Source organism: Squalius cephalus (genome assembly GCF_949319135.1).
Source record: "Squalius cephalus genome assembly, chromosome: 23".
In the NCBI taxonomy this organism is placed as follows: domain Eukaryota; kingdom Metazoa; phylum Chordata; class Actinopteri; order Cypriniformes; family Leuciscidae; genus Squalius; species Squalius cephalus.
In genome coordinates, this window is record NC_137144.1 from 10,395,721 (window position 1) to 10,409,769 (window position 14,049).

The 14,049-nt window shown below is 40.6% G+C and overlaps 1 protein-coding gene across 1 annotated transcript in view; it reads right to left on the minus strand.

Annotated features, from left to right (window-relative positions):
• Window positions 1-573: 573 nt before the first annotated feature.
• LOC307151795 (uncharacterized protein) overlaps window positions 574-14,049 on the minus strand; it is a 37,993-nt gene continuing 24,517 nt past the window's right edge. The window contains exons 4-8 of the mRNA XM_079859963.1: window positions 2,659-2,813; window positions 2,109-2,539; window positions 1,812-2,017; window positions 1,555-1,714; window positions 574-1,066 (exon numbers count right to left, since the gene is read on the minus strand). Of these exons, the coding sequence (XP_079716089.1) occupies window positions 975-1,066; window positions 1,555-1,714; window positions 1,812-2,017; window positions 2,109-2,539; window positions 2,659-2,813 (1,044 nt within the window). The 3' untranslated portion in view covers window positions 574-974. The remainder of the gene's footprint in view (window positions 1,067-1,554; window positions 1,715-1,811; window positions 2,018-2,108; window positions 2,540-2,658; window positions 2,814-14,049) is intronic.

A 14,049-nucleotide genomic window follows, 5' to 3' on the forward strand; every position in this document is an offset into this window, starting at 1 on the left:
GGCCTGCTCACATATCGCGTCTTTTGCGCGCGCAAGTTCGTTATTTCAAATGTAGCCGCGCGGTATGCGCGCTCATAATGGAAGCGACGCGGTCGCGGTGCGACGCGCTCGTTTTTTCCAAGCGCGTCCGCGCCGCATCGAGATAAAAACATCTCAACTTTTCAGAATGCCGCAAGCGCACCGCAGGTCACGTGACAAGAACCAAGCTTAGCAACGACAGACGCCTCCGAAGCGCAACCACCTCGAGCGCTTTGGAAAAAGGAGAACGCGGCGCGCCTAGCGTTTTCGACGCGTTTTTATGCGCGATATGTGAGCAGGCCCTTAGACATTCTACTAACGATAAGTAACTTTGCAACTACATGTCAACTAACTGTCATTAGATTATTATTAGACCATTTTGATGGTCCCCCAACATATATTTTACTGTAACATGGCAATAGTTAGTAGAATGTCTAAAGTGGACTATCAAAATAAAGTGGAACCCTATTTTTACATAAATGTATCATATAGTACCACAGCAATTATATAAATCTAAAGATGCTTTCAAATTTTTTTTTTTTTTATGTTGTTTCTCTTTTATATTATACATATGCTGATTATATAATATTTTCCCTCCAAAATGTTTAGTGGAAAGAAAATGGATTCCAAAAAAAAAAAAAAAGATGTCCTCAACATGGAATGACATCTATGAATGTCATTCATAAACTTTACAAGGACCACAGCGCTAGCCAGCAACAGTTTGGACGCAGTTTTGTATTAAAACATGTAAATGTGTATGTTTTATGTACTTCTTGTGATGAGGTGTAGAGAAGGACCCAAACGCAGAAATGGCATTCAACAGTCTTTAATTAAAGATGCTGGCAGTTTCAAACGGAAAGAACAGAAAACTTCAATAATCAGATAACATAAATTCTTCCGTATATCGGGTGATATTACTCAAAGGTAACTCAAAGTCCCACAGCACGAAGTGCGCGTCAGAGGAACTCGCCCCAGTCGCTTGAGCCCACGGATGCACTGCAGCAAACAGGTATGGACGGCAATGATGAGTGGCCATCGGTCGGATGCCCTGCACACAGTATAACTCAGTGGAGAAGAGTAGCTTGAGGTGAGCGAACATTCACACAGTTAGATACTTGTAGACTAGACACGGTCAGACCATGTGAAGCTTGCAGGCAAGACACGACAGGATAAGAGGAATAGTACTGAAGTAACAATCGTACAAACACATGAAATAATCTGGCGACAAGACAAAGGACAATCATAACTATAAATAGCAAAACCAATTAGTGAAAGAGAGAGCAGGTGAGAAAGTAATGAAGAGACAATGATTGGCGAGTGGATTCAGCTGGAGATGATGAGAGTGTAAAGGAGCGGCCTGAATGAAAGCGTGTAAAGCGTGAACGAGTGTGTGTGTGTGTGTGTGTGTGTGTGTGTGAGTGACCAAAAGGGGGAGACAGAGAAAAGGGAAGGAACAGCCAGGATCATGACACTTCTATGTACTGTAAAGTAATGTAAATTAAAGTAATGTGGGCTAATGTGCACCGATGGCAGTACCTATTTTGGTAAGATCTGCCATGACAATGTCATACCGCCTTTTCCATTCCTCTGGTGACAGTGAAGATGGGTTGAACTCCAGGAACTTATACGCATCCTTATTCTGCAAGCTAAAGGCCCTCTTTGCCGTCAGACAGGATTCACCAAAGGCCTTCCAATGCTGAAAAATTAGAGGTACAAAATGAATCACAACATAGAAAATGCAAAGAAATTAACTGTCATAATCTGCAACTGAACGTTTACTCAGTGTAAGTTACCTCTTGCGCTAAATCAATATGCATCAGAACAATCTCCTTCAGTTCATTCTCCTCAATGAAGTGTTCATTAGAAAAGGTCTCGCTTTTGAGAGATTCCAGAAATACAAGCACTGTTTTCCAGAACATATTATGCTTAAGCAGAGTTTGTTGGATTTGATAAAGGTACTTTTGGACATAGCTCAGATGGACAGTTTCGGGTATTGAACCTTGAAAAACAATATGAAGCAGACATTGATTATGAGAGATCACTCAGAGGTTTTTGACCATTGGCACACAGATATCTTGAAAGAATCTCACCCTTTTCCGTCTTCTTGTTTGCCAACTTCAGCTGAACATCAGTCAGCCTGACTTGGATATTGTGCTCCTGGCTTTTCAGGTTTGACTTCTGAGCAATGAGTCGAGCTTTATCATTGGCGAGAGCCTGGTTTTGTGCAGGTTTAGCTTTAAAAATGGATTTAAGAACGTGTCCAACAAATGGTACAATGACAGCCAGGAAACTCAAACCAAACATTCTTCCACGAGCAAATCTGGCCTGACACCGGTTTATCTTTGACTCAATTTGTCCGATTTCCTCTAAGGTTTTCCTCAGTTCCATCTGAAGATCTCTCACCACCTTCTCTAGAGCCTCTATCTCCTTGGTAGTTTGTGCACATTTTTTTTCAGCCTCAGCCTTTTCAAGAATCACATCACTGGTGCAGGAAGCCACACTGCGGTTGTGTTTCTCATATCTGATAATGACAGATTTCAGATAAACCATCAGTTCAATCACAGTAAACTTTTTCCAGTATGTTCATATATCATAATGCTTTTGATGTGTAACACTTTGAAACATTTCCTAAGATGTTACCTGTCCACCATCTCTTCCACTCTGTTAACAATTTCTGCGATCCATTCTCTTGCTTTTTCCAAAGAACTTGTAGTTTGAATGTTTTCATTATTTTCAACAGCGAGTTTCAGTCGAGGGAAGAGTGTGGAAACCATTTGGTTACTTGTGTCCACACACTAAAAGACAGCAAGATGTTTACATGTTATGTCCTTGCATGTGCCCCCTTAGATTTTTGAGCCAACTTAAATAAATCATTTTATATTCGATAGTTAAGTTCCATTATAGATAATTAAGTTATTCTATGTTCAAAATTAATCGTCCACCAAGGTCATCTCCTTTTGATGAATTTTGCTGATTTCAAACCAAAATATGCAGGTGGATGTGGCTGTAATAATGTATAATGTCAAACATTTATCATAAATATTGTATAACTATCAGTTAGATAAAAATAACTTTATTTTGCATATCAGACCTGTATTAAATTCAATGGACATTGTTTTTCTGCTGCTGATAGCTACTACTGGAACTACTGAAAATGAGAGAAATTATCTAAAATTTCCAAAAGCTATCTTTTTCTCTTATCCCAAAAGTACAAACATCTATAAAACTCATGAAAGCCTGTGTGACCTTGAAATGAAATGCTCTTCTCCAATGGTGCATAAAATGAAAATTAAGTTATTAATTACAGTGAAATATGTACATTTCAGACATTAATGTTTTATACAAAAAAATACCTCATTTGCTGTGTGCAAGAAAACAAAATAATGAGTATTAAAAAATCACAACTCAATTAAAAAATCAAATGCATTATTACAAGCTACACTCACAACATTTCTATTAATTTCAATGCATTTCAATGCTACTTCTTGAAATTCTTCTTGTTTTGTACCTGTATTCTAATTCTTATACAAATCTATCCTCGATTTCTACTGTTAATAGTATTGTCTTATTTTAATCTGCCTCTTTAGTTTGACTTCAATAAGAGAAAAGTCAGAAGAACATTGACTTTACCTTCTGCAGAAGAGCCTCAGAGGAGGCAAAGACATTCTGGGTTTCAAGAGCACACTCTCTGAGAACCCTCTCCAACTTGGGGAACTTAGCCAAACAGAGATAGGAGAGATGGTAGAGCAGAGCCGTAAGCTCAGCCGATGGAAGAAGCTCCTGAAAGAAGCTGAGTTGATTTTCTTCCATCACTTCTGTAGAATTACAAATGTAATACTTACTACATGATGGTTTTGCACAGGCTTGTGTCAAATACCACAACATTGCATGTACATTTGTGAAGACTTAGAGAGATTTTGATTACATTTTATTGGTCAAAAACAATTCCTATACTTTTAACTCACCTTCGGGGACTGGTCTTTTGCAAGCCATGTTCATTGTCCTTAGCCTGTAAAGAAATAACAAATTTCAAATGTGTCTGAAAAACAATAAAACAGTAACAAAATGGCAAGAATCACTACAACAACGATGGAATGGAGCATGTCAGTACAAGTTACCTGTAAGAGGAATGCAACTCTAAGCAGTGCAGTTGTTGGTATCAGCATAGGGAATTTATACTCTCTGGTTCCTCCTTAAAAATGTTAGGAAGAAAGATACATAAAACTGATTGACAGGACAGAGGGAGTATCCTTAGTATCATCCATCCTATCCATTAGTAGGCGTCCTTAAAGGAACAGTTTAAGAATAAAGGCAAAAAATTGTAGATTTACTGACAATGAACATTGGATCTTTCTATATGTTGTATATCTGTCTGTCAGAAAACTGATTGGGTGTACTTTTAGACATATAATATGTTGACTTTTCTCTGCCAGCAGTTCCTGTATGGGCCTGTTGATGACACACTTGATTTATCTCCACTTTACAAACCTCACATACCTGCACAAACCTGCCTTGCTTTAGGCCAGTGGTTCCCAAACTTTTTCTGCTGGGCCATCCTTTTGCAGAGAAAAATATTTTCAAGCCCCCACAACAAGGCTGTAACCCTGTCTTGAACATGGGGAGGGGGGGGGGGGGGGGGGGTTATTGACAGATTTATTCGATATACTTTAGACATGTAGATCATATCCACGTTTGTGCATCAATGTCTGTAATGTGTGCTGTAGATGTAAAACCTTTAGGAATCGTATACAAAATTTAGGCTACTCAATATTAGTCAGGCATATCCAACATAAAAGATCCGCGAATTAACTTGTGACCACCAAATGCAATAACTACATAAAAATGTATTAAAATAAAGAAAAGGGAAAGGGAAAATGATCACACTCATTAAAATTCATTTAGCGGAGGGCAGTAGAATTCTGGCCGGCAGTCGAAATTTGACACAACACCTGTTATCATGTAGAATTAAAGTCTCAGAAGTAAATGCAATTAAAAACATAAGCTACATTATACAATTATACATGTGCATTCATTAATTCCATTTATACTACAGGGCCGTTGAATTCTTGAATCTGATTGGTTGACGAACGTTCTAAGGTGTGCATTATTTTCAGGGAAACGCACGGCTAAAGTAGTTCCAGGCACGTCTTGACCGCATTACAGTTCCATATCACTTCGCGTAGTCAACCGTAATAACGGAAAATAGGATACAATTCATAACAAGAAAAAGAATTTAGCCCCATGTGCTTGTTCTGCAATTATCAATGTCTAGCTTCACAATCAATAGGAACATGCAGTTTAATTTAATAAATAAAGTATATAGTCCTATCTATAATCAATAGAAAATTAAACTGAATAAATAAATGGATAGTCCTGCAGCACGGATTTTTATTGCAGATAATATAACAAATAAATAATTATTGATAGGCCTACTTGTTAAAAGGGCTTTGTGTTTCATTATTTGGCTATAGTCTACTGCCATCTGTCAATAATGAAAAAAATAAAAAAAAATAAATAATATTGACGCACATGCTTTTCTGTCTCATTATTGCAACATCTCTCTCTAATAACTGCATTAATAACTGCATAAAGACACACTTTAAGGCCGGTTATGAATGTAATTTGATACTTATGACTGATCATACCACTTGACGCGTTCAGTCTGTGTTCAAAGTCGGTGTTTAAAATCTGCTGCGATGAAAACAGTCAGAGAATGTGTCAGAGCTAGTCGTGTGTCCCCAGCATTAGTCTGCTATCCGTGGCTCAAACCTTCGTTACTAACTCTAAAGTGACGTTTTGGAATTAGCAACGGAGGCATGGGATTAGATGCGTAAGAAATTAGTCCTACATACAAGAGCATTTTAATGACAAAGACTTTACAAACGTCTTGAAATACATAATCTGAACAATGTTTCGAGGTGTGGTAACTGTAGTATAAGCGGAATAATTGACTTTAGGCTGTTGAATTATTCGAAAAATAATGCACACCGAGGTGTAACGGCCACTCCGCTTCGTGTCGTGACCGCATTACCACCTCGGGTGTGCATTATTTTTCTAATAATTCAACGGCCTGTCGTCAATTATTCCTTACATATTGTTTTGATTGTCAAGTCTATTTATGTCACCATTCTGTTCTGTTTAGTTTGGTTTCCATGGATTTTCAGTCGATTTTCATTTGTCATTCCGGCATGTCTTCTTTGTTCAGATTCCCACCACTCGTTTGGTTCCTTGGTTACCGTTAGCTTTAGTTCATATGTGTCAGCTGTATGTGCTTAATTACCCTCTTTTGTGTTCCTTCTTAAGTTGTTCCCTCACCTGCATTCCTTGTTCGGTATTGTTCGTGTCTGAACGCTGTTTTGTATGTTTGCTGTTTGGATTATTCTAATAAACCTTGAGTGCTAAATTCCTCATCTTTATTGAACTTAGACGTTACAGAATACTGGACAAAGAATATGGATTATAGAGTGAGATTTATCGTCCTGGATCAGGAGAGCCATCATTTTTTGTTAAAGACTTTTGTTGTCTTGCCATCTCCAGGCCCCTCGGCGATGAGACCCTGAAGACATTGTTTTGGATCGGGGCAACCTTTCACCACCCTATCGACCTCTGGAGAACGTCAGATTCCGATCCAGGACACAGCCAGACCCAGAGCCCGTATTACAACCCTCAACCGTGGAGAATTCGTGTGTGCCCCCCGCAGACTTTGAGCTACCATACGCCATGACGCGTCAGCCAGAGCCAGAGGAGAAGAGGACAGAACTTACCCTAGCCCCGGAAGTGGAGCCCCATCGTGAGTCTGACCAGGGGTCTGAGCCCACGACATCAGCGGACGAGGGAGTCATAACTATGGAAAATGAGGATTGGCTAATAAACTAAAGAAATATTGTCTCCCACCCGGTACCTTCATCATCGCTGTGTTTGGACGGCAATAAAGACTGTATAAAATGTGAGTTCCCCATCTCATCGCTCTACACGGACTGTGCTATTCTTACCATATTTCTACCATGTGTTGCTGCACCACGAAGCTCAGCCAGTCCACCAGACCCACCGCTGCCGGATGTCTACAGCCCTGCACTGTCTCTGGGGAGTCCCTGTCACGTAGAGCGGCAGGTTGTGCATCTACCTGCAGCGCCCGTGCGAGAGTGCGTGCGACTCTGGCCTTTAACCTCTTGGCTCCATTTCGGCCTGTCGGCTCCATATTTGCTCCTCTCACCTTAGGCTCCACCAGAGACCCTCGGACTTGTGGCTTCGCCGGGTACCCTCGTCCTGCCAGCTCCCCCTTGGTCAGTCGTCACACCACTTCCACAACAGTATTGGGGACTATCTGCTGCCCCTCTGTGAGAAATTATGAGAAATGGTTACATTTTTTTAGTTGATTATTAGAGCTTATTAAAAATTAAGCTTTGTGCTGTGCAAGAAAACCTATTCATGCATTTCCAAGTGGTTTGGCTTGAGTATGTGTTAAAAACGGAGAATACAATGGCCATTTTTGCTACAATATTCAAGAACCACTTGGCAAAGTCAAACAGCCTCAGTAAAAGTGACCAAACAATAGGCAAAACCAAATATTTTTTTCCATACTGCCACGTACTGTGCTGGATTATGACGAGAATTGCAAACCATTCACTCTAGTGGCCTTATATAGATACACTAAAGGATTTAGACATAAATAGTAAGCCATCCCGGTATTTCTCAGTGATATTTCATGAATGTAAAAAAATCAGAGATACTACTCTTCATGGCTAAGAACACATTTTATAACATTTAAAAAAATCTATAAAAATATGTGCTATCCTCTCCATGACACAACAATATGACAAAAAGAAAAGAGCAGTCAAAGAAGATTCTGATCACAGGAATGGATATGTTTTCACCATCCAGGTATTTCTCAGTAATGTTTCATGAATGCTAAGAATTCAGATATCCCTGCTGAAAAAGCCTGCATCACTGGTCATCAGCATAAGGTATGTTTTGCACACTGAGACGACTTTGGAGTGCGTATGTGTTACATATCACATCTCTTAGTGTGTGTTCATAGTTAAATAAAGACCAAGAAAATGTCTCAATAACTTAATTATTTGATGAACAAAAAAAGCAGGTTACATGTTTACGGGTATGCAGCAAAATCCTCAGTGTTAAACAAACACTGCTCAGTTTCCATATGGTCCCAATCTATAGAGAGTTGAAGTAACACTGAAGCAGTGTTGCAGTTAGTGAAATAAAGTAGTTCCCTGTCGAATCGGAACTCGTACTGTGTCTGAACAAGATAATGGGTAATACCTCAGCATGACCGGTGTCTGAAGCATGTGTCTAAATGCAACAATTACATTGGTCAGCAACAGCCTATGACGTCACTACCAGTGCAACCATGAGTATAAAAGGGCACATGAGGAACACGTCATCATCTTCCTGTTTTCTGGGGCCGTTTGTTTGTATGTGCAAGTAAGACAGAAACACCATAGAGTGTTTGACTCTTCGAGCAAGCTGAATATGCTCATTTTATGCATTTGAGAGACTACTGAAAAAGACCGGTAAGAAGCTTTGTGGATCTTTGATCTCACCTGAAGGTTAATATTCAGCGTTTGCATGAGCGCGTTCAGCTCTTGAGGAGTTGAAGGCACACACAATGATGCATTCATTGCAACATAATCTGTTCTCATTTGTTTCTCGATAGAGCAATAAGAATCAAGTGTTGAACTGAGCATGTTCAGTTCTCGAGGGAGTTGAATGCATGCTTTGTGTTGCAGTCGCAGTGAAAAGCTCCAACCATGTCAGCATTTGTACAAGCACATTCGGTTCTCGAGGGAGTTGAATAATGCTTGTAGCGATGCAATCATGGCAGTAGACTCTGTTCTTGCTAGTTTCACGTTACAGATAAGAATCTAGCATTGGACAAGCTTAGTTATAGTTGAGCATTGGTAATTCCTCATTTGGATGATTGTTAAATTGAGTACTCACTCCCTAAATGTTCTGTATATTGTAGAATCAAGTGAGTGGCTATCTGTGAGCCTCTTTGATAAGCTTCATTTCAGTTAAGCATTGGTAGTACTTCCCTCGTTTTGGAGGGTTGTTATGTTTAAGTACTCACACCTTACAGTATCTTAGCTCCTTTCATTGTTAGAGTCAAGCTGGAAGGCTTTTTGGTTGGCCTTACCTTAGCTCCTTTCATTGTTAGAGTCAAGCTGGAAGGCTTTTCGGTGAGCCTCCTTGATAAGTTTCAGTTGAGCATAGCTTGTACTCCCTTCATGTTCTAGAGCAGGGGTGGGGAACCTTTTTCCTATCAAGGGTCATTTACAATTTTTTAACATTCTTTAAGGGCCATTGTAATGAGCAGGGGCGTTTCTAGGTTTTAAAAACACCAGGGGCTGAGCCCGAAACATCAGGGGCTGAGTAACAAGATAACATGATTCGATACAGAGAATAATGTATATTTTAGGCCTATATGCAGGGGGGCAGACTGGTTAAAAAAATTCAGTCCTGGCACTGTAGCCACACCAGCCCATATTAGCAAACAGATACACACATTCATAGGTGAGGTAGCTAGGGGGGTTCGGGGGCATGCTCCCCCTTGAAAATTTAGATTTCTCAGACCTACATATGTGCATTTTAAGGTGTTTGAAGGCCAACATTTTTTGATAACAATAGCTTTAAAAGCATGTCAGTGGGCAGTAGCATAAATTATTTGTCAAGATAACAGATTCTTAAACATGAGAATGAGGATAAATGTTGAAATGAATGATCCACACTACAAAATGGAAATGCAAAATGTTTCTGCTTATTGTTGACAATACACAATCACATATTCCAAACAGGAATGGCCTTAAATGAGAAATCTTTCAAGGATTATTTTACATAGATGTAAACTTTTTTATTATTAAAGATTGGTTTCAGCAATTTGTTTCTTTCTTGAGTTAATCAATGTTTTTGGCACTATTAAATCAGTTCAATTAAATTTCAATTGTTCACTCATAAAGACAGTCACTTGTCACCACCTACTGGCTTAATGATGCAAGTTGCGCAAACACAGACAAGCGGAGTGATACAAACTGTGAAAAGGCTGATGCTGGTGAAATATTCGAACACATTCGAGGACCTTATATATAGGCTACATATCAGAGTTAAATAGGAATACATTGTAATAATGTTAATCAAGCAGACTAAATCACACTACTGTGCAGCAATATTTAAGCTCATTATACAAATAATACAGATCTAGACAAATTGGGTTGCTTATAGTTAAAAGAATGTCATGAACGATCATTTAGGCTTGATGTAGGCCTATTTTTCACATTTTTGTTCACAAAATATTTAGTCAGTTTTGATGACTTCGCAATATTGATAAAATGTTAGAATATTAATAATGAAAATTGAGTAGGGTTACGCTAAAATGTGTAACATTTATGTAGCCTACAAAGGAATACAAAAGCCCCGACATAGAGTTTTGACGCAGCTTTAATCTCCCTTTTGGTTATTTCAATACTATAATTGACGACAGAACACGACGTTACATGTTAGTTTATTTTGCGTGATACAGGGCGCGCCGCATTTGCGTGATTGAAGAGTGCGCGCCGCGAGCAAACGGCTGGCACGACGTAAGTAAGTTTTTCTGAGTTTTACTGACATATAGCCTGACAACATCTGGTCTGACAGAAGACTGTGCGGCGGTGCTGACTGCGTTATTTTTTTTAAACCGGTGCGGCGCGCGCGCCCCCGAAGTAAATCCGTGAGATACTTGAAACCGGTGCTTGAACTTGAACTCAGGTGACTCATTAAACACTCGCGCTACTGGCCACGCCCTGCTCTCACGGCTCGTGGACTCGTGCTGCTTGCCACTTTGCCTATTTTGTGTTTTCTATCACAGGAAAAGTAATTGCTGAGATTTTTGTTTCTGAATTTTTTTATTTTTGGGGGGGGAGGAATTGACTCGCGGGCCGCATCAAACTCTTTTGCGGGCCGGTTACGGCCCGGGGGCCGGACGTTCCCCACCCCTGTTCTAGAGGGTTATCAGCTAAGTACTCTTCTCCCTATAGCAATTTTTCAGCTCTGTATCAAGCTGAATGGCTTTATGAGGCTCCTTGACAAGTTCAGTAAAACTAGTTGAGTTGTATGGCTCTCGACAAGCCACCTTGACTAAACAATATTGTTGAAATGTCACCAGTGCTCCTTTCGATTTGGAGGGCTGAGTACTTCACTCTTTAGAGCTCTGTTTAACTTTAGTGTAAAGAGGAATGGATCCAGGTGAGCTTCCTTGACAAAGAGTGTTGTTAGGTCTCCTCTCGTTTAGTGAGCTGCCCTTCTGAGGCTTCCGCTCCCCAAATCTATGCATGGTTAGATACCAGGGTTTGTTAAATAGGTCTCCTCTTGTTTTAGAGTGGCATCCTGCTGCTCTCGATAGAACTCCTCCTAGTTAAGGACACTATATTGCAGGGCTCCTGGTGAGCTTCCATAGCTGCATTAGAAGCACTGGGTCTTCTCTCATCCTTGAAGTTCATTGAGCGTCATTGAGTCTGCGACTGCCCTGCATTGAGTCTGCCTCCTCGATACATATTTCTTTAGTAAAAAGGATGATTAGACTTCCTCTCATTTAAAAAAGTCATTCTACAGAGGCTTTCACTCCATAGAACGCCGCTTAGATGAGGTTGCAAAGTGGTACGGTTCACAGTTAGCCTACTTGGCGGGGCTGTGTTTTTGTAAAATGGTGTAGTTAGGCCTCCTCTCATTCTAAAGAGTTATCCTTTTTCCTTACAGACACTAGCACTGGGCTTGTTATGAGTGTCCTTGGCTGCGGTCCTTAGGGTAGAGTGTTGTTAGGCTCTCTCTCGTTTGTTGAGGGTAGTTCTGCTGATGTCTCCATTTCCCTGAGCTCCGCTTGGATAGCTACTTGGATTGGCTATTTGGATAGTGTCAAGTATCATGGCTCTCTGTGAAGCCCCATTGATAGAGCTGTCCTAACCATAGGAATCAGGCCTTCTCTTGTTTTAGAGAGTCATCCTACTAAGGCTTTCACTTTCTAATGGTGCTAAGACTCTTTTTAAACCTCCTTGGCTGCTGTCTCTAGAGTAGAGAGTTGTTAGGCTTTCTCTGGTTTTTGAGATTTTGAAAGTCATTATACTGAGGCCTCCGCTCTCCTGAGTTCTGTGATATTGAGTGACATGGCTCATGTCATTCTGCTGAGGTTGACGCTCCTTTGAGCTCTGCCTGGATATCGATATCTAGTGACATGGTTCTCCGGGAGCCTCCTTAGTGGGCCTATCTAGTGTCAGGTGTAGTTAGGCCTTCTCTTGTTCCAGAGTCATCCTACTGAGGCCTCTGCTCATTAGAGCCCCTTTCTAGCTGAGCTCTCTTTAGGTAGAAGAGGCAACAACACTTGCTCAAGAGGGTCGTTATACTAAATACTCTGCAGAATTCAGTGTGCTTTTGTATCAAGTAGTAAGGCTCTTTGCAAGCCTCCATGATAAGTCTAGTGAGTTGGCTAGTGATTGATTGATTGATTGATTGAATGATTGATTGATTGATTGATTTGTTTGTTTATTTAAGTGTCAAACACCTTGGTGCCCAGCCCTCATGGGCTTATTAGACACTACAGTAATAATTTCACAATTATCTCCAGATAGCCACGTGACGTAACACATAACCCAACATAATATAACTAAACCACTAGAAATAAGTACACATACAAATAGAAATGGCTTCTCATATGGGATACAAAATACAAAATACTTTGCCGCAGATACCAGACCTTTGAATATTCCCCTAGGGCTAGTACTCCCCTCGTTAAGATGGTCATTATGCAGAGTACTTCGCTCTCCAGAGCTCCGCACAGTCTGCAGTATCAGGTCGACAGGCTTTCGGTGAGCCTCCTTGAGTTACAACTATGTTGAGTCTAGTACTTCTCTCATTTTAGATGGTGAGTACGCAGAGTGCCTTGCTCACTAAAGCCCTTACGGCAATATTGTCTACACAAAGTTTAGAGGTCTGTAGCTATTGACTCTGCAGAAAGTTGGTGCACTGTGCGCCTCGCATGCGCTGACACCTCTCTGTGATTTTACGTGGCCTTCCACTTTGTGGCTAAGTTGCTGTTGTTCCCAATTGCTTCCACTTTGTCATAATACCACTAACAGTTGAATCTGGAATATTTAGTAGTGAGGAAATTTTCACGAATGGACTTATTGCACAGATGGCAACATATCACGATACCACACTTGAATTCACTGAGCACCTGAGAGCGACCCATTCTTTCACAAATGTTTGTAGAAACGTCTGCATGTCTAGGTGCTTGATTTTATACAACTGTGACCATGGAAATGATTGGAACACCTGAATTAAATGATTTGGAGGGGTGTTCCTATACTTTTGGCAATATAGTATATATTATACTATATTGTCTCAGTTGTCCGAGTCTCAGTTGTCCCCAGAATATGTGAAGTTTTAGCTCAAAATACCACACAGATTATTTATTACACCATGTTGTAAATGTTAATTTTTAAAGTGGAAGGAAAAACATGCTGTTTTCATGCATGTATCTTTACATAAAAAATGAGCTGCTGCTCCCCACTCCGCTTTCCAGAAGATGGCGGAGCCTTTATAGCTCGTGCCTCAGATACTCTGCCAAAAACTAACAAAACGTCTCAGGTTACGACTGTGACCTATGTTCCCTGAGAACAGGGAACGAGACACTACGTCATAGATGCTTTGGGGAACGCCTCAGGCGTGACAGGTCCCGAGGCATGGCAGGGAGACGTAGTGTCTCGTTCCCTGTTCTCAGGGAACATAGGTTACAGTCGTAACCTGATACGTTCCCTTTCGAAGGGAACTCGACACTACGTCATAGACGCTTTGGGGAACATATACTCACTCTGCCATGCTGAGGGGAGTGCATGCCCAAAGGCAGTGGCAACTGTCAGAATCAGCAATTCAGTGAACGCTAGAAGGTCCCCTCAGGTCACACAGGGCTGTCAGTGACAGCACTCCCTACGGTCATAGCCCAAGCTAAAGAAACCACAGAAAACCTTCATAGTTTAAAAGAAGGTC